Source organism: Cotesia glomerata, linkage group LG4, assembly GCF_020080835.1.
Source record: "Cotesia glomerata isolate CgM1 linkage group LG4, MPM_Cglom_v2.3, whole genome shotgun sequence".
In the NCBI taxonomy this organism is placed as follows: domain Eukaryota; kingdom Metazoa; phylum Arthropoda; class Insecta; order Hymenoptera; family Braconidae; genus Cotesia; species Cotesia glomerata.
Window position 1 is genome coordinate 8,857,180 of NC_058161.1, and position 21,949 is coordinate 8,879,128.

A 21,949-nucleotide genomic window follows, 5' to 3' on the forward strand; every position below is an offset into this window, starting at 1 on the left:
TGCTCAATCTAGTTCTTTAATTATTAATATCTCACATTACATGATCACTTTTTTTTCTTTTTATCTTTATCATTAATCATTACATTAATATATATATATATATATATATATATATATATATATATATATATATATATATATATAATATATATATATATATATATATATATACAATCGTGGACATTAATTTAAGTATGTTTTTAAATTTACTAGAAAATAGCCGTTTGTAAACTTGAACGTTTGAAAACTAAAAACTTTTGAAACTGAAAATGGCTCCGTTTATAAAATGAGTTGATCATTAAAAAAGAGAATACTAAGAATACGTTAATAAACTCGATAGTAAAGCGAGCGAATTTTAAAAATTGACATTAATAGAATAATATATTTTTAAATACGGCTAAGTAAAAAAAAAGTCGTTAAAAAAAACTGAAATAAAAAAAAAACAAACAAATGCATATCTTGACATTAGAACAAAAATAATTTTAAAATAAAATATTTACGTAATGTTGACATTTGTTAAAATTAGTGCATCGTGAATTTTGCCAATTCAAAACTTAGCCACGCGAATTCAGCCAATAGTAAACTTTGCGATTCATGAAATAAGTGAATGCTAAATTTTGTTAACGATTAAAATAGCCGTTTGTAAACTCAGCGGTTAATAAAAGTAGCAGATTTTTAATTTTAACGCTCGTTAATTTATCTATTACATATTTATTTCCGATATTTTTGAAGCTATAAAATTTAGAGACAAAAGCCTTTTCTCAACAACAGGTCAGCCGAGAACTGATTTTCCGAAATTTTACTTACAAAGAATATTACGGAGCTGAAAATGATAAAAAAAATTCTTGTAAGGAATAAATCATGGAGGCTTGTGTATTGTGTAATAATAAAAGATTTTGTTTTTATTTTTATTCAATTATGTACACATTCATGTATAAAAATATATTTTTTTTTTATTTTTAAAAATTATATATACTGACACAAGGTTGCCCAGAATTTTGAACTCGGTGAAATCGATAAGTCCAAAAACTTTCTTCAAAAATTTCTATTGGGCAAGATACCAGCTTGTGTCAGTATATATAATTTTAAAAAATAAAAAAAAATATATTTTTATACATGAATGTGTATATAATTAAATAAAAATAAAAATAAAATCTTTTATTATTACACAATACACAAGCCTCCATGATTTATTCCTTACAAGAATTTTTTTTATCATTTTCAGCTCCGTAATATTCTTCGAAAGTAAAATTTCAGAAAATCAGTTCTCGGCTGACCTGTTGTTGAGAAAAGGCTTTTGTCTTTAAATTTTATAGCTTCAAAAATATCATAAATAAATATATAATAGATAAATTAAAAAACGTTAAAATTTAGAATTTGCGATTTTTATAAGCCGCTGAGTTTACAAACGGCTATTTTAATTGTTAACAAAATTTAGCATTCACTTATTTCATGAATCGCAAAGTTTACTATTGGCTGAATTCGCGTGGCTAAGTTTTGAATTGGCAAAATTCACGATGCACTAATTTTAACAAATGTCAACATTACATAAATATTTTATTTTAAAATTATTTTTATTCTAATGTCAAGATATGCATTTGGTTGTTTTTTTTTTATTTCAGTTTTTTTTAACGACTTTTTTTTTACTTAGCCGTATTTAAAAATATATTATTCTATTAATGTCAATTTTTAAATTCGCTCGCTTTACTATCAAGTTTATTAATGTTTTTCTTTTTTTGATTGGTTGAGTTTTATTTTATGACATTTTAAGGTTGTTACAAGTTTACATTTTGCATCATTTTCATCAATCATTATTTAGTATTCTCTTTTTTAATGATCAACTCATTTTATAAACGGAGTCATTTTCAGTTTTAAAAGTTTTTAGTTTACAAACGTTCAAGTTTACAAACGGCTATTTTCTAGTAAATTAAAAAACATACTTAAATTAATGTCCACGATTGTATATATATATATATATATATATATATATATTTATGTTCATTTTTTTTATTTATATATATATTTTTTTTTTCGAGTGAGCCACTGGCTCTAAAATCTAAACATACTTTGTAATAAACACCGCGTTTTAATTAATATAACAGTAATATAACGCGCTTTATGATCAATTCCAATGTAAAAACATTTTTCAGTAACCCAACGCAATTATTCAGTAATAAATAATTATACAACTTATTATTTTCAATAAATTTCAATTTATAAATTATTATCAATAATAACACCGGTACAAAAAAAAAAAAGTTGTCAGTACTTTTGACGGGACCCATATATCTTTATGTATTTCGACCCGCTGAATCCGAATTTGAGGTCAGTTTGACCTGTACACCGTCAAATTTTCGAGAAAACTTTAAAAAACCGAAAAAAATGACGAAAATCGGCTGTTTAGGCGATTTAAAAATTTTTTTTGACCTAAACTAAGCATGATTTTTATGTATTTCGACCCGCCCAATACTTATCTGAAGTTTATTTAGACCATAAGCCATTAAAAGTTTAAGTAAATTCCAAAAAACCCTGAAAAATTGCAAAAAAAGCTAAAAATTCCGGATATTGTGTTAAAAAAAATTTTATAAAATTAGATCAATCTTGATTCTCATGTATTTCGATTTGCCGAATATAAATCTCGAATTTGTATGGCTCAGACATCTCTAAAAATCTAAATAAATGGCTAAAAACCATTGAAAATTAAAATAAATCAAGTCCGTTATGATAAAAATTAATTTTCAAATAAAAATAAAAATTTTTTAACATGTTATCGGAATTTTCGATGGACCCCAAATTCGGACTTTATTTCAGGACGATAATTTCGAATATAAAATGAACGAAAATGAGAGAGCAGCATGGGCAAGCTTCAAAGAAGTATCACAAAACTTTTTAGAGAATACGAAAAGTGAGAATTACGTGAATTTAGTTGAAGAGTTGTTGTACAACTACGATACTTTGGGTTGCTTGATGAATTCAAAATTGCACTATTTAGATTCTCACTTTTCACATTTTCCTGAAAATCTTGGCGATTACAGTGAAGAGCAAGGCGAAAGAAAATAAGAAAGCGAAAGAGAAACCCTTTATGTAGATCATTTGAAGATAAAAGGGTTAGATATAAGCGGAGAACGAATTAAAATTAAAAAATAAACGGTTTTGAAAAGATTTTTTTAAAGAATTAAAATTTTTTGAGGATTTAGGTCAAAAAATTTTAAATTTATATTCCACAGATCGGATAACATGTTAAAGATTTTTTATTTTTATTTAAAAATTGATTTTTATCATAACGGACTTGATTTATTTTGATTTTCAGTGGTTTTTTGCCATTTATTTAGATTTTTAGAGATGTCTGAGCCATATAAATTCGAGATTTATATTCGGCGGATTGAAATACATGAGAATCATGATTGATCTAATTTTATACAATTTTATTTAACACAATATCTGGAATTTTTTGCAATTTTTCAGGATTTTTTGGAATTTACTTAAACTTTTAATGGCTTATGGTCTAAATAAACTTCAGATAAGTATTGAGTGGGTCGAAATACATAAAAATCATGCTTAGTTTAGGTCAAAAAAAATTTTTAAAAGGCTAAACAGCCGATTTTCGTCATTTTTTTCGGTTTTTTAGTTTTCTCGAAAAATTTGACGGTATACGGGTCAAACTGACTTCAAATTCGGATTCAGCGGGTCGAAATACATAAAGATATATGGGTCCCGTCAAAAGTACTGACAACTTTTTTTTTTTGTGTGCCGGTGTGCATTAATTATAATTAATTAATAACTAATATTTGATAAACATATTAAATATATCTACAATTTAAATATATTTCACTAGTTATAATGATGATAATTATATCTCACAGAGACTTTTTAGGCAATATAACTCAACGGTAGTTTATTTTGTTTCTTTTAAATGACATTAAAAAGAGGTAGATGAGTAACGATGACAGGGTTATGTTTTTATTTTTATTTTTATTTTATTTTATTATTTTTATCATTTTATGCTCATGAGACAATAATACTAATACTCGGCCGTTATCTTTAATGTAACAATGTTTTATATTATTTAAAATCTCCCTGGTGTCAGACACCGAATCGTTTAGGGTTTAGCTTAGTCATTGAAATAAAATTATAACTTTTAACATTATTATTATTTTAAAACCAAAGAATGAGATGTGTACGACCGAGAAAAATTAACGGGAATGAAAATTTTTTATTCATTAATGATAGATCTATTTTTAATTCATTATTTATTTATTTATTTATTTACTCCTTAGTTTTTGTTGGTAAATTTACTTATTAATTTAATTTTAAATGCGCATAAACACATGACGATTCGGTGGAGTGCAAAATATTTACGCGTACCCTTCGTATTACTTTTATACACTCTAGATATATTCATAACTTAATGGCTCAGTCTATCTAGAATCGCGAATATCACTAATTCATATAACAGTAGTATGGCAAGTTTATTTTTCTCTGAGTTTCGTCAACATGCATTTTACAGTCCCACTCTTTAATTCCCTCTAAATTTATTTATTATTTATTATCAATATATATTTTATTTTATTAAATTGTTTATTGATTTTCTCTTGCACTCATAACCGCCTGTACATAAATAATCGTTAGGCCATTATCCGAACAACTTATTTTCTATTTCAATTATTTAGCACAATCTTTAACAATCTTTAATTGTTTTTATTTATTTATTCCTTTATTTTAAATTCACTTTTTGTTGTTTAAATATAATTCACGTCATCAGTAATAACATACGATTTAAATAAAGCGTTACTAATTTATAATAATTCAATTCATTACATTACATTAATTTATATTCTCTGCAATTATATCTCGCCACACATTCGTTATACCCATTTTATTATCGTCGTTGAAACACTTTTTTTTCTTTCTAATTTTTGTTATTAATGGCTGTTTTTTTTTTTTTTCATCGGCAGCTAGATTTTAGTGTAAGTGTGAGTGTGTATGTGTTGGTTTTTGTGTGTGCTATATTAAGCTCAAGCGATTGCAATGTTTTCACAGCAATGCACAAAAAATACTTTTCATTTCCATTTTTATTAATTTATTCAATTTTAATTTTTTTTTTTAATTACTTCTTCCGGTGACAGATTATTGATATTGATATGGAATAATTACTCAAATCGGAAGTATAATTTAAATAACAATAATAAGGTGGCAGTTCTCCAGCATTCGAGATGCTTTTTACGTAGAAAAATAAGTCGTAGAAAATACATAGGAAATCTCTTCGTACAAAGCACAGGCAAACTTCGAAAGCTGGTGAGCTGCTTTTATCTATACATTATTATAATTTATCATATTCATAAGATAATATAATAAGGAAGCTACATATTTATATTTTTCGTTTTTCATCATTAGTTCCAGAAAATTATTTCACTACCTCTGATCACCCTGTTATTCATATCAAGTCAACACATTTTCCTTTTTTTTCTTAATTGACAATTTCAATTATAATTTTCGAACTAAAATAAATAAAAATAAAAACATTTTATTCAATTTCACAATTATAAGCCATTAATTATTTAAACTTGGCGCCTTATGTGTTTTCTATCACATACACACCTCACTTAAAGTAATTTGACGCCGGTGCATGAGAGTACAGCGTTCTTTCTAGTTTTTACTTAACATAACTTTTCTTTTTTTTTTTTTTTAATTATTACTCTTTTAGTTTATATTTTATCATTGCATTACCGATTGCTACCACTAATTATTATTGTTATTATTAATATTAATATTATTATATATAAGTGTAATATTTACGGCGAATTGGAGCGGCATACCGCAAATTTTATACTCGTTTTTTTAAATTATTAATTAATTTTTTAATTCATTTGTCAACCCTATTTATATACAAGATTTTTATAACCTGTGCGCTTATGTGTATTTAAAGATTACAGCTATTCAATTAATAAGTAACGCGCAATCACTAAAGTGTAAGAAATAAATTACCATAAATTTATATCTTCATACAAGTATAATATATATAAATGTTTCGATTGTTTTGGTTTATTTTGTTTGTTACATGAAATAATTATTTTTCTCTAAAAGGAATCACGCTTATTATCATTTATTTATAAACAATTGAACATTAATTTAATTAGTAAAGTAATCAATTGATGAATATTATTTTTTTATAATTAGTATAAGCAATAATTGTGCGCGATGTACACAAATGCGCACAGGTATTATATTTTTAAAGATTTTTTTTCTATTTTTATTATCATTTATTTTGTTAATTATTCAGATATATAAATTACAGCGGTTAGAAAATGATCGTTTCTTCTTCGTAAGGCTAGAGTCCTTCAACTATGTGGTTAGTTGCTTAATTATATCCTTTGATACTTTAACTTTAAGGTTACAATTCTTATTTTATTTATTAGTTTTTATATTTTGTCATCGATTTCTGTAGTCACATTTATCCCGTCCTTTTGTTACATTTTTTTAAAAATTTTTTTCTTTTTCTCTCTGAGAGTTTCATATTTCATTCACCAGAATACAGTTAATTGGAATAATCAATTTTTTTTTAATAACCAAAAGAAAATGAATGAAATTAAAGTTTTTTTTTATTTTTTTAAATTGTGATATGCGATTAGGTATCGACACTTGATATTTCACGCATTTTTTTTTAGTCGCTAATTATCACACCCCCGATTATTTTCGTTCGGCTTATAACTTTTTTTTTTTCATTCTAAAACCCGTCATATTTTTATAGTGAACTTTTAAATTGACTATTCATAAATTTTCTATTTCAGATAAAAAAAACTCGTCTTTTTTATTTTTTAATCAAGTAATTTAATTAAATCTAAAAAGAAACGGAAAAATTTTTGATGTTACAGACCCATGTATTAAAAAAACAATTTTAGTAAAAAAAAATAAAAATTTAGCAGAGGAAAGAAATAAAATATTACACTAACTGGACGGGTGGGATCGAATATTACATACTGAAATTAAGTATTCCAAGACTTTTTAACCCTCTAACAGTAAAATTTCCTAATTAGTTAAATAACTGACCAATCAATTGGCTTACAACCTTCGGATGAATAAATACAGTTATAATTTATAATTAATAATTAAATATTTCTCACTTGATTAAATCACCTGATCATTGATCCACGATAATTTAGTAATTATCGATGCCATTAACTCTAAAGGATTCACAGATTTAGTTAGATACTTCAACCTTTGTTTTATGTACAACCCATATTAATTTTTGTACAATTTACATTTAATCTGTTAATGCATACATGCTTTAATTATATACTTTTATTAATTATTAACTCGCTGGATGATATATTTGTAGGAATTCACGTTATTATTCAATATTATTGATTTTATTTTATATTAATACAGTCGCTAAGGCATTTTTAAAATGGCAAGTATGCATTTAATTGTGCACTATCAAGGGGTTTACGTTGCCTAAAATAAAAGAATCATATTTGTTATTTATATATTATTTTTTAATTAAAAATGTTTTTGTACTTTTTCCTAATTCGACCATGGAAATTATGAGTTATTTTTAATTATGTCAAAAAAATGCAATACCAGAGGAAAGTTTGTACCAAGAGCTGGTAATTTACGAAGTATGAAGCTTCAACAATCTTATCTTTAATACATTCTTTTCATTTTATTACATAAATTTCTTCATTATGTTCTAAAATAATTTTAAATGAAATTATCAAATATTCAATAATTGATTTAACGAAACATTATCATCATACGATTATTATTAAAAAATTTTTCCATGTAAATTTGATGTAAATTAATAAAAACTTGAAATATTTTATTTTTTTATAATTCTTAATATGTAATTCAAAATATTTGTTTGAATAATTATGTTCTAATAATTTTATAAATGTTAACATTTTCTTACAATAATGCCGTTCGATAATTCGGGGGTGCATATTCAATAACATTCATGTTAAATACTTTATCTCAAATAACAAAAGATCTTCAAAATAAAATCAAGTAAGATTTTTAGTTATTTTAGAATTTTTTACAATCTTAATCACTAAACACTTTAAGAGTGTCATCAGCGGGGGATTGGATCATTATGCCTGCATTTGGTATCTGACGTCACCACAGCAGGCATTCGTATAAAATTGACGCTGAGTGATATAGTAGATTTGTTTTTATTGTAATTTATATATTTATTATTTTTTTTTTTTCGATTCATCATTTTCTGCTATTATTTTTTTTTGTTCATGTTATTTATTTAAAGATTATTATTATTTTTATTATTATTATAATTATTATACAAGGCGCGTTATCGCGAATTTTTTTATTTTATTTAGGGTAGAATATAAAAATAGCTCTTACATGGTGTGATCGTGCGCCCGGCTGGATTTCCATGGATTTTAAATGACCGAAATATTTTTTTAAATAAATTATTATTTGCTAATTAATCAAACGTTAATTCTTATTCTCTACTGAGAAATTTATGGTACGAAAACAAATTTTTCTTGATTTATTTTTATAATTTTTTTTTCCTGTTTGTTATTACAATAAAATAAATTTTTTTTTAATAAAAAACAATTCTTTAACTTCAAAATTTTTTTTTCACAAGATTAATAACTTTTTTAGAATCAAATTATACATACTTGTTTTAAAAAATTAACGTTTGTAATTAAATTTAATAATATTAAAAACCTAACAATTGATCTCATTAAAATTTAAAAAATAAGCACCTTCTTACGAGCGTAATTGATATACATTATATTTATTAATCTCACAGCATATATATATTTAATTACTCCCATCAATAACACCCATCATATTATTTCAATTATTAAATGTATCATATTCATAATAATTAACAATATTTCATACAATAAATTTAATAATCCCAATAATAAAAATAATCGTAACATCAATAATTAATAATGAATAATTAATAAACTGTAATAATATTCGTCTAATAATTCAACAGACTCTACATGTTGCTGACTAATAAAAGCCAATACAATGTATATCACGAATTAATTGATGATAACCGTGCAACATAATTCGCTAATATATTATTTAATTATCAATATTATTTATCTATCCGTATAATTAATAAAAAACATTACTATTTCTTCGGTCTCTGTCAATATCTCGCTGTTTTATTTCACTTATTTAGTTTTACTTTAATAATCCATTTATGCATACGTATGTTTTATGTTCATGTCGTATGTGTAATGTGTAATTAGTGTACGCGAATTATTAATTTTTGTGCGAATTTGAAAATTCTATTTTAAATAAATTACACGTGTTCACAGATTTTATTCCTACTTACTTTTTTTGTTTATTTATTTACATATATGCATAGGTACTTAATCTAGAGATCGACCGAATCTCGTTTTTCTCATTGACTTGTTCCTAATTTATCATCATCATTAATATTACAGTAATTAATAATATTCAATATATTAGGCATTAACAAAAATCAATTAATAATAAACGAGTTAATTATAAATACACATAATGTCGCTTGCAATTCTGTCTAGGCACTGTCTACACATTTAAAAATATATTTAAACAATACACTAATCAAATAATAATATTTATATTAATAATGATAATAATAATAATTAATCATAACAGTAATAAATAAATGATAATCGCAAAGTTAGAAAATTTTTAGCGACATTATAAACATTGTGGCTTTATTTACATAGTTAGATTTTATCAATATGTCTCTATAATTGCCTAATAATGCGATAGTGATAATCGTAATCTATTATTATAACAGTCACTATATAGTATTAATTTATTTAATATTTATCATTTATTCTGCACTATTTGTACTTGATTATAGTACACTGCATTATTTGTTTTAATCTAGTAAAAAGATATCATTATATTTATTATTTATTTTCCTTTGTCACTTAGTCGCACGTATCAATAATATTTTCATAATCATTCTTTTTTATACTATTATTAATTACTAATATACTTTTCTTCATTATGTATTATTAATTGTAATCATTAACCCAAAGAACTCTTAACAACATAACATAGTTCTTGGGCCATCATCACTTACTGTGTCTTTATTATTATTATCATTATTATTAATATTTCGTTAATAGTCAATAGTCTGTTCTCAGAAGTCACACGATAATTCCACATATGTAATTATTTATATATAATTATAAACCCTTTAAAAATATGGTTTATCATTAAAATATAAATAATTAGAATTAAAATGAAATGAAGCTCACGAGTAGTTGTCACTTGAAATAGCATTGTTTCTTCTTCTTCTTCTTTTTCTTCTTCTTCATTATTATAGTTGATATTATCTGTTATCCTTGTCTGGGTGAGAGTGATGAGCGCTTTTGAGGTAACTTCAATTGGCACGACATCCGGTGTAATTACGTCGGTGAAATGTATCAAAGTAAAAATAAAGCTTCAGTGGGAAGTTTAGACTGGGCGAGAATGAAAGGTAGGTTGGATAGGATAACCAAAAAGGATACAAGAGGAAATATTTAATGAGTTTGGGTGAGCGACAGAGAAAGACACTGAGAGAAGGACAGGTAACTTGATGTAGAGAGCATAATTTCGCCAGAGCTTGAGATTACATGATTCTTCCACAGTGGAAATCTCGGAGATTATTCTGAGAATCGGAGTAGTTGTGCAGCAGCTTGAGCACTTTGGCTCACAGCAGCAGCATCAGTACCGCTCCGTATGCTAGTAAGACGAGTGTCGTCATTGATACGAGTCCTTGTGAAATGTATCACTTTTGTGGAAGATTCTGCGGTCTTCACGTTGTAAATCTTGACTTGCAAAATTATTTTCCGATTTTGGCCTTGGTAGTAGGCCCGTTGGAAGTGTTCTCATTTCTAAGCTATGAACCTGAAATTTTAATATTTTATGTTATTCATCATTTATATCATTAACCTCTGCTCGGGGATAATGCAGCTGGGTACATTACATATTCATCATTTTAATAATAAATATCCCTATTATATTGAAAATTTCTATAATCCGAATCTCTGGGAATATACTTTAATACTTAATTAATGCAGTAGCATTGCTTGTTTAAGGAAAATTTTATGGCTTAAGAAATATTTTTAAATTTATTAAAGTTTCTATATTAAAATTTGGATTTAACCATTATCTTCAGCTTGCTACTATAATTACTTTAAAACTACTATCGTTAAAATTATGAACATTTTTCTTCTTTAAAAATTGGAGTAACAATGTTTATTTTCTTTATCATTCTAAAAATATATTAATTTTTTATTAGATAATTTAAACCCCCTTCAATTAACTTCATTTTCAATTAGTAGTAATGAACTCCATGTTTTCGATTATTTAAAATAAGCAAATATAATGATGTTTGTAACTCTATCATACTAAAATTACTAAAACTACAGTTTTGAAGTAATTACCGTATTGCATTGTTAATTAAAAGTTACGAGCTCAGTTAAATTTTAACTGTAACATCTCTTTACTTAAAATTTTTTGTTGTTGTTCACAAATTTTTTTTTTCGTTTAATTTATTTTTCAATTGTTTCTTTCAATTTTTCAACTTGTATACTAATTGAGGTTAGTTTTCTGTAATCGTTTTTTAGATCAATCAATTAAAAATTTTTGATGTTAAATTAAAACATATAACATTATTAATTATTTCTTATTTACTAAAAAAATTTGAATGAAAAAATCAAACTAATTTATTCCAATTCTTAATTCTTGTATTTTTTTTTTAAATTATTGTACTATTAAAGGTTAGTTTTTTATAAAACAAACTAATGATTAACCAATCACGAAAAAAGTGATAGGTTAAACGGAAGCTGATACTAAAATTGCAGTTTTAAAGTAATTACCATAGAATAATGTTAATTAAAAGTTCCAAATTTATCAAAAAAATTTAAACTGCTCGTAACTTTTGACTTAAGTACTTGTCAACAAAGCATATTTGTTTTAATAGACTAATCGGTAATTTCAGAATAAATTAACCGCAATAAATTTAATAAAACATATAAAATAACTGATATTAAGTTAATATGTTCTAAAAGAATAAAATAAAATAAAAAAAAATTACCGATTCTTCACTAGCACTTGCATGTGCTGCTTGTTCGGCAAGTGCATTAACGACGGCATTTATCGTTTTGGATTCACTGCCAAGATCCTCTTCACGATGTGCCACCAAGTTTGGATTTTTACCAATTTTGTTCAACCTGCAGAAAAATACATAACAATATTAAGCGTAGGGAATGCTGCAAAGGACACAACCAACGATAATTATCGCAAAACATTTAAAAACCCTTGCAGGAGCAGCTTGACACTATTTCATTCGTAATAAGGTCATTAATTTTGATAGTAAAAATACTTTTAACAAAAGTTGAATATTTTAATTTAATTAATTAATAACATCCCGTATGCCAAACGCTCCTGATAAAGTTTTTGATAATGACGGACCGGTGGATCGATTTAAAATAAATGTTCAAAAAACACCAACCAACACAAGTTTGCATGATTATTATATACGTGAATAAATATTTCCTTTTTATTTGGTCCTTCTTATTCCCCAGACATTATTACAAGTTTAATTACTTTATATAGAAAAATTTGCGTGAAAACTTTTCCCATTAAATAAACTCCGATTATAATTATAACTTGGAAATATTCAAACACATATAATGCTCATAAACCGACCGGGCCAAGAGAGATAATTATTAAGATCAAGTAATAATATTTAAATAAAAAAAACTACAACAAAGTATCCTCATATTAATATAAATATTGTGTGCTACTATTATTGTTATTATATTATTACTTTCACTAATATTAATTAATATAATACATTTAAATAGATCAAAAGATATACGTGTTTCTATATAGACATTTATATTAATGTTTACGATAAAATATACATTAAAGTATTGAGCTCTACTACTGGCAGCTGTGGCGAAAGCTTAGCGCTTAGCGTGATAAACGCAAGCGATCTTTTATGCGCGATTAACATTTTATTGTTGTTTTATTTTATATATATATAATATAAAGATAAAGATAAATGTCAACAGACAAAATCATACTCATGATTCACATTTAAAGAGTGATTCAAGCTTAGTCCCTCTTGGTGTAACCACAAAGACTTCATTATTATTTTTTGTTACACAAAAAATAACAATTATTAGACTTCGTCTTAATTACCCGGCGGCGAACATATATAGCCTCGCGAAACTTTCTTTCTTTTTTATAATAATTATTTTGTAGAAATATTTATTATTGTTCAGATTTAAAGACTTTGGTTGAGAAAATTCACGTATAAATTAAAAATTTTAATTTGTTGAAGAAAAATGTATTGAAAATTTATCTTTAAAAAGATTAATGTATAATTTGTAATTGAGGAAGAAATAGACACAAGTAAATTTCAAAAACTTTATTCAAGTTTTTATAGTAAAAAAATTATTTAAAAATTTTTGAGAAAAAACTAAGAAATTTTCAGAAGAATTTTTAATGTCTTACTTAATTTAAAATTTTCACGATTTTTAAATAATTTAAAATTTTATGATTGAAAAAAAACTTTAAAAATTCACAAGAGTTTTTAAAAATTTTTGACTAGGTATAATCATACTCGTAAATAAAAATATTTAATGTTTATAATTTTTCTTAAAAAAAAATCTTGAAAATTTATTATTTTTTCCGGTATTTAGTGATGAGTTACACGTGAACTTTCTTAATTTATCAATATTTTAGATAGTTAATATAGAAAATAGAGAAAGCTTGTAAAGAAAGCGCGAGTCAATAAGCAAAGCACAAGTAGTCAAAACACCCACTTGAATAGAATAGAAATAAATAAATTTACAACAATAAGAATAATAAGAAGAAGATGAAAAACAAGAATAAAAATAGTAGAGTTGTAGAGTAATAGCTGTTAATAATAATAGATAATTAATAATAATTAATAATAGTATTATTATTTATGGTGGGACAAGGTTATGGTGATCGACATCTATTAGCACACCAACTCGATAAAACAGTCCTAACCAAAGTTTATACCTCTCGGCGGCAACGCTCTCCATCGTTCTACGCATAAGCGGATATTGGTCTAGTACTGCATTAAAATGGTCCACTGAGAGACTAAATAGATTGCAATATGTCTCGGCACGTACTGATGCAACACGCCTTGCATTTGTGAGCAAACATATTTCACCAAAATACGATCCATCGGATAGTGAAGTGGCAACTTCACCATTCGCCATAACAATATCCACTATTCCTTCTTGTATAAAATACATTTTTGAACCTATCGTCCCCTCCTTTATTATTATGTCACCTGAAAAATAATTATTCAATAATAAAATTATTTTTTACTTGAGCTTTAGATTAATATGAAGCTTTATTTTAATAACTATGAATAAATATTTAACTTTGAGGAATTATTCACTCACAACTGAAATAAGTTTTATTAAAATACAAACATTAAACTTTTTTATTATTCTAAACTGTTTAATATTCCAAATTAATGGGCTTATACTTTTTAAGTAAATAAGGTGAGCTTTTTAATTAATATAGAAGATAAATGTTTAATTGGCTTGAATATACGATTAGTTTGGTACTTTTTGAATTTAAAGTTTATTAATATTTTTATAGTTTTCATAAAATTTAAAAGTAGAAAATTCTCGCGTATAAATATTAATTGCGCCTTTGAATTGAAGAGATGCTTCTGCTCGTGCTATTAAAACCCGTGTATTTTCTTAATTAATGAAAAAAACTAAGAATTTTAATTATTCTTCTTTTCTACATTCATTAGTTAGTTTTCGTGGCCATTTTATTTCTGTTTTTATCATAATTTTTCATTTATAACAAAATGTTGATTAAATTTTATTGCAATCAGAATTTTAATATTTGGAATTTTTGAAATTGGAATGCAATAAATCAATTTTTTCTTGCTTTTTTTTTTTTTTGCAATTTACATAGGTGGATTTGTTTTTTTTTTTTTTTTATTATTTAATTTACAAATCCAAAATTTTAGATTTATTCTAGTAAATTTTCGAAATTAATTTTTTTGTTTTAATGAAATTGAAATCAACAGACATCTGGTAAGTTTAAAAATTTTTGTAATAACTAAATTATTATAAAGAAACTAGCTGTGAACACCCGCTTCGCTAGATCATTTTTAAGTCCATAGTACAGTTATTTGTTAATATTTAAATTTTTTAGGATGTTTTAAAAGTTTCTGGAACAATCCAAAATATTTTCGACCGATTAGAACGTTGACATACATTTTGAAGCTTTCTAGATCATTTGGGATTGTTCTAAATCATTCTAGAATTTTCTATATTACTCTCATTCTATCAGAATCTAAACGTAGATTTTAGAACTTCCCAGATCATTCTAGACATTTCCGGATCGTTCTAGAATTTTCTAGAATATCCTCATTCGATCAGAATCTAAATGTAGATTTCAGAACTTCCCAGATCATTCTAAAACTTTTCAGATTATTCTAGACACTTCCGGATCATTCTAGAATTTTCTAGAACATCCTTGTTTGATCAGAATCTTAACGTAGATTTTAGAACTGCTCAGATCTTTCTATAAATTTATGGATCATTATAGAATTTTCTAGAACATTCTCATTTGATCAGAATCTAAACGCAGATTTCAAAACTTTCCAGATCATTCCAGAACTTCCCAGATCATTCTAGACATTTCTGGACCATTCTAGAATTTTCTAGAACATTCTTATTTGATCAAAATCTAAACGTAGATTTTAGAACTTCCCAGATCTTTCTAAAAATTTATGGATCATTCTAGAATTTTCTAGAACATTCTCGATCGATCAAAACATTGGTATACATATTAAAGCTTTCTAGATCATTTCAGAAATTTCTAAAACAATCTAGACCATTTATGACGTTACGGAAGGTTTTAAAGCCTCGTCGTGATGAACACGACTTCCTCGTGCTCTAGCTCGCCGTGTCCAGGGTCGGGATGGGGATCACGCAACACAGATAAACTTACAACTAACTAATCTTAACCAAATAATAACACAGATTCCAAATATGAGGTTAATTTATTCATCAAATCTCATAAAAATAATAATCAACTCAAATTTGTTATTGCAAACCCAGATACAATTATACAATATTCAATACACTATAAACAATAAACAATACGTATTATCTTAACTTTTTTACCCCTAAATCTAATTTACACATATACAAATACTCTTGACAAGCCGTAACCTACTTGCAGCCTACTGCGGACTTCGCGTCGCGACCGCGGATCTATCTAACTCTCCCCAGTTCCCTCTATTAACCAAGAGAGGCTCGGTTGTCCAAATATAGAGATACCGGGATTTGTCAAGTACCTCGACGCCCAGCCGTATCTCCTAGGGATGGCCAAATCGACTTCGATTTTAATCGAAAATCGACTTTCTACTAAAAAAAATCGACTTTTTACAATCGAACTATGGTTACTGAAATTGACTCATAATCGACTTTAGGCTTTCGACTTTGGTACAATTGAGGTCGCATCAACTATAGTGATAAGTAACAGAATTAATTAAGTGCGCATGCGTGTCCATCTAAATGAAAAAAATTTTCATTTAGAGGAGCAAGAAATTTGCGAACGCGTCCAAGTAACCACCTTCACAACGAATAATATGTAAGTTGTTTTCATCACTATTTATCTTTCAGCATTAATGGTTATAACCAGTATACTTTCAACCACTATTAAGAGTTTGAATTACGAAAATATTGAAAGTATCTGTAAATAATAGTAAATTTGAAATCACAATAAATGTAAAAAAAGTATAATTATTATTATATGAGACATTGAATAACTATCAAAATAATGGCTCCTAGTATAGTTTGGATCTATTTTAAGAAGACTGGAAATGGTGATAAAGTTATTTGCAATATATGTGATAAAGATTTCAAATTTAAAAATAGTACAACGACTTTAAGAAGTCATTTGGAATCTGTTCATAAATTGCAACTATCACAAAAAGATTCTGACCGAAAAAGATCCATCAGTGATACCAGTATCGAAAGTAACCTATGCGATGACTCAATTCCACGAAAAAATTAGGTTAATATGATTACTTATTATTTTTAAAATTGTAGGCCAGTAAAAAAATCTAAATCAAATTTAACCTTTGAAGATAATTATTAACGGAACTTTTAGTTTTTTAGTGGCATAATATTCAAAATTTTATTTTTTTAACTTATTATTTTTAGGCGGCATTGTCTAACTCAGGTGCACTGGTACCGGTGAATGCATTGATACCGGTAAATTCAACGTCAACTTCTTCTATTAGTACAATTCAACAATCATCTTTCAACGGTCCTCTTGACAAGTGTTTTACCAACACAGCATCCTTCTCAGCTGGTGGTGTAAAGCATGAAGAAGCAACATCAGCACTTCTCTACATGATAGTTCAAGATAATTTAACACTTTCTACGCCAAAAAAAAAAAAGGATTTAGATTATTTATTAAAAAATTACAACCACTAGTACTCCGATTAGTTATAACCTTAAAGAAAAATTAATTAAAGAAATAAATAAAAATTTTTCTAAAATTGAAGACATTGAAGTTTATGCTTTGGCGACTCTGCTGGACCCCAGATATAAGAAAAAAGCTTTTTAATGTATACGAGGTAGTGCCCGGGCAGTAACTCATGCTGGTAAATTAATACGACAAGAAATTAAAGATTCGAAAAGTCCAAATAATGACTTGGCAATATGTAGTAGTGAAGCTAATGCAGTTGTAACAAAGGAGGATGATGATATTTGGAATTATTTAGATACTGAAATTCGAATCGAGAATCAACATAGTGATACTGATGAAGCAGGGGGTCTTCCGATCCAATTACGACAATATCTGACTCGACCGGGTGTCGATCGTAAAGCGAACCCGAATCCATTTCTTATTTGGGAAAGTATGAAAACTGAATACCCGCACATTTGCAATGTCGCTAAAAAATATTTATCTATTATGGCTACATCAGTTCCTTGCGAACGATTGTTCTCGCATGCTGGAATTATTGGATGTCAAAGAAAAAGCCGTTTATCACCAAAGCATTTGAATATGTTAGTATTTTTGGGATCTTTGAGTGATCAAGTATGGTTTTCTTAATTTTTGTGTGACAATATTAATATCTTATGTAATAACATTGTTTAAGTATTTATTTTTGATCTCATATTTATAATTATTTGTTATAAAATATTTTATATTGTTCATTTCAATGTTGTAATATTTAAAAAAATATGAATATTTTGAAATAAAAGATAATGTAAACATAGAAGTGTTTAATTTTTATCAATTAGTGTGATGAAAGATATAGTGCATGATGATGGTTTGCTTAAATTGTAAATTGACAGAAAAAATCGATTAAAATCGATTATTGATAACGGTTAATCGATTTTTATAATCGAGACTGATTCGATTAATCGAAAATCGATTTTTTTAATTTTGTTTCCATCCCTAGTATCTCCCGGTAGGTGTTCCGACGAGGAGTACCTCCAAGTCCAGGTGTCCCCAACCTCCTAGCTATTTCCCACAATATTCGTTCGAAAACGACAGACTATGTACCACAGCCTCACCTCTTGTCGTGCAATAGAGGTTGTTTGGTGACCTAAGTACCTCAGGTCAACCTGGCGACAAAGCGATCCACTGTGTAGGCAGGTTAATTACAGAAAGTATATACTTAAAGTATATAACAATTCCAACTGGTCGCAACACAGCACTTGTAACTTCTCCGCAGAGCGTACCACTCGCTCGGAAGTCCAAGCTGATCTGGCAAAAAATGATCAGAAAATTGGTTTTAACAACTCAGAAGCAATACTCTTCGGGCGAACAGTCTGAGCGACACCACGCTGCCTCACGGTGCGCGCGGGAACTATGCTACGGGACTTCCCAGGCTGCTTCCCCTACTACTCTCGCTTGTCTCTCGGCATTCTTCGCCGTCTCTTCCCTCTCTTTCGTTTTTCCGGGTAGGCTGCGCGCGGCTGTCTTCTCTTTCTCGTACTCTCTCGTAATATTTTCTCAACCTTTTCTTATTTTATTTTTAATAACTATTAATAATTTTTTATAAATTTATATAAAATATAGAGGCGCGTCACACATTTTAGATCAATGATAGTCTCGCATTTTCAAAGTTAACATGTTTCAGCCCTCGTATCTTTTACACCCTTATAATTATCGACATACAACCATCATAGTGCACGATGGGAGCCTTGTACTTATTGCCACATACAAACACTATTCGTCTGCGATGCGTAGTTTTGGCTGCAAAATTAAATATAGGGACACACACCCACAATTTTATATATATATATATATATTTGGAAAAAAAGCCACAAATGTAAAGATTTGGAAAAAAAATCTTCAGTGTAACTTCTTGTAAATATTATTCTTATATTAATTTATCTATACTAATATTATAAAGAGGAAAGATTTGATTGTTTGTTTATTTGCATTGAATAGGCTTCGAAACTGCTGAACCGATTTGAAAAATTCTTTCACTGTTGGAAAGGTACACTATCCCCGGGTGACATAGGCTATCTTATATTATAAATAATTCGAAAATTTTTGTTAAATACCCGTGCTAAGCTGGGGCAAACTGCTAGTTTGTTATAAAAATCCTAAAAATGTTAAGGTGTCTGCTGGTTTTAGTATCATTTTAGTTTCAATATTTTTTAAAAGCTCTTAACAATTTTGGATTTCTTTTTAGACAAACTCTAATTGTTGTATTATTTATTATTTACAATTAAAAATAATCGATAAATTTTATCAGATATTTATCAAAAGTATCAAATGTTATGAAAAAAAAAAATTAAACAAAACTTGATTTCAAATTATGATAAAAAATTTTAAAATCTTAATTATTAAAAAAACTAAAAAAATTTTTTATTGTTTTCTTCTTAAAGAATAGTTGTTATCAATAAACCTAAAATTTTTACTTCAAAAAGCTTAAAGCCCTCGCAATTTTTTACCATTAATCTCAGAAAAGAAAATTCACTTTTTGCAGATAGTGTCAGAAAAGTTTAAACTTTTAATTAAAACTGTGATTCAAGAATTCGCCGTCATATCGAATATAAAAGCAAAGAAAAATATAAAAATTTTCAGTCATATTAATATAGTATGATTAATGTTGCCGCAGATGTTAAAAGTTATATATTATTAATAATACCTGGTTGGAAGACTTCATATCTCAATTTAGTGACAACATCAGAGACAAAGTTTGAATCTGCGTTCGCAAAGAAGGGTACTGAAGCAACGAGCGATCTGCAGTTGTAATTTATCACGTCCTGAAAAGGTGTTATATCGATAAATATATATCCTTTAGTGAGTAACTATGCTCAAACTAGTTGAGTAATAAACAACAATAATAACTATAACAACTGCTGTATATCCTCTATACGAGCTTTATATATTAGATCAGTACAAGTATTATTGTATACTATACATATATATATTGATATATTTATATTACCTCTCTAAGTTTTTCGGAGAGTTCTCCGAGGATGAGCTCTTCGTCGAAAAACTTGCCTTGGTAACGATGCTCAAAGTACTCTGTTATTCTTTGACGCATTTCCCGAGGTAGCTTTCGATACGCCATGTACTCTTCGACTTGTTTGACCTGGTCAAAAATCCCGGGATCAGTGTGTACATTTCAATTTTAAATCTAAAGCTCTGAAATACGGGCTTTAATTTACATAAATGGATTTCCGATGTAATGCCAATGGCGTTACATGAATATATGGGGTGTGTAACTACTATAGAGTTCAGAGTATAGAGTATAGAACACTGATAAGAATAAGGGATAAGGAATAAGGGATAAGAGTGTGCAGGTGGATAGATAGAATAGATCAGAACTTGCTGTTGTGCTGTGAATTATTTATTTACCTTCTCACGATACTGCCTACGCGATGAGTCAAGTGACTGGATAAGATTTGTAGCGTGACCAAGGAACAGTGCATAACATGTTGCCCCACTGATCATGCTGAGCATCGTGAGCCACATATCGGTCAATGACTGCGGTGGAAACCTGCCGTATCCTATGCACAACATGTGCGACATTGCTTTGAAAAGGGCCCAGGAGTATTGTTCCAGCCAGAATGAGTCCTACGACATTTTATTCATTAATGCAAACAACATATTCTATTGGATTAAATAAACAGGATGTTTGTTTTTAATTAAATTCACTGATATATTATCTCGTCAAAAAATTTTCTAATACGCCCTGATGTGTCTATATATAATTTTTGATATGTCTAAATATGCCCATACATGATTTAATATCAAAATTGGCCATATTAGGCCTAGTATGGTTATATATATCAATATATAATTTTTTAACCATAGATAATGTTGAAAATTTCCGACAGAGGGCACATGATCGTTGAATCTTCTCCCCACGAGAGATTTAAGCACGAGGTGTATAGTTCAAAAATGAAAATAAATTCTTTTACTTTTCTACACGGTAATTGATTTACAAATTAAAAAAAAAAAAAAAAATAAAAGATTGAGAAATTTGAATAAATAATTTTTTTATTCTCATATATAGCCTGATAAATATATAATGGCTGTATCAGGTCATATATAGCCATGTCATAAAACTCTTTTTACGAGATATTATTATTCAGTATTATATCGTTAGTGACAATATTTATTTTTAATATTTTTAACTTATTAAAAAATCTAAATTTTAAAAATAAAAGGACAATTTTTTTTACTTCTATAAAGTTTTCTGTAAAGTAAAACTTCATTTTAGAGAGAAAAATATTAAAAATTTTGCAGATACATAAGATGGTACCAATTATTAACTGTAGGCAAATTGTTTTTTTTTTGCATGCCTTAAGCGCGAAGCGCGTAAGTATGTTCTACTATGGCCTAAAAATCAAAATTCCAATGTTTTGGTGCGCGAATTTTTTTTTTTTTTCACAGTGATTTGAACGATAAATAAGTATTTATTTTGTAT

General features: G+C 27.2%; 1 protein-coding gene across 9 annotated transcripts in view; it reads right to left on the reverse strand.

Annotated features, from left to right (window-relative positions):
• Positions 1-8,729: 8,729 nt before the first annotated feature.
• The window catches only part of LOC123264105 (potassium/sodium hyperpolarization-activated cyclic nucleotide-gated channel 2), a 251,655-nt gene continuing 238,435 nt past the window's right edge, over positions 8,730-21,949 (reverse strand). For 6 of the 9 annotated variants that reach the window (XM_044727187.1, XM_044727191.1, XM_044727190.1 and 3 more), the window contains 6 exons: positions 20,875-21,093; positions 20,462-20,608; positions 20,159-20,276; positions 14,008-14,296; positions 12,059-12,194; positions 8,730-10,866 (listed from right to left, as the gene is read on the reverse strand). In XM_044727187.1, the coding sequence (XP_044583122.1) occupies positions 10,720-10,866; positions 12,059-12,194; positions 14,008-14,296; positions 20,159-20,276; positions 20,462-20,608; positions 20,875-21,093 (1,056 nt within the window). In that variant the 3' untranslated portion in view covers positions 8,730-10,719. The remainder of the gene's footprint in view (positions 10,867-12,058; positions 12,195-14,007; positions 14,297-20,158; positions 20,277-20,461; positions 20,609-20,874; positions 21,094-21,949) is intronic. The other 3 variants (XM_044727188.1, XM_044727192.1, XM_044727194.1) reach the window with 1 other exon arrangement.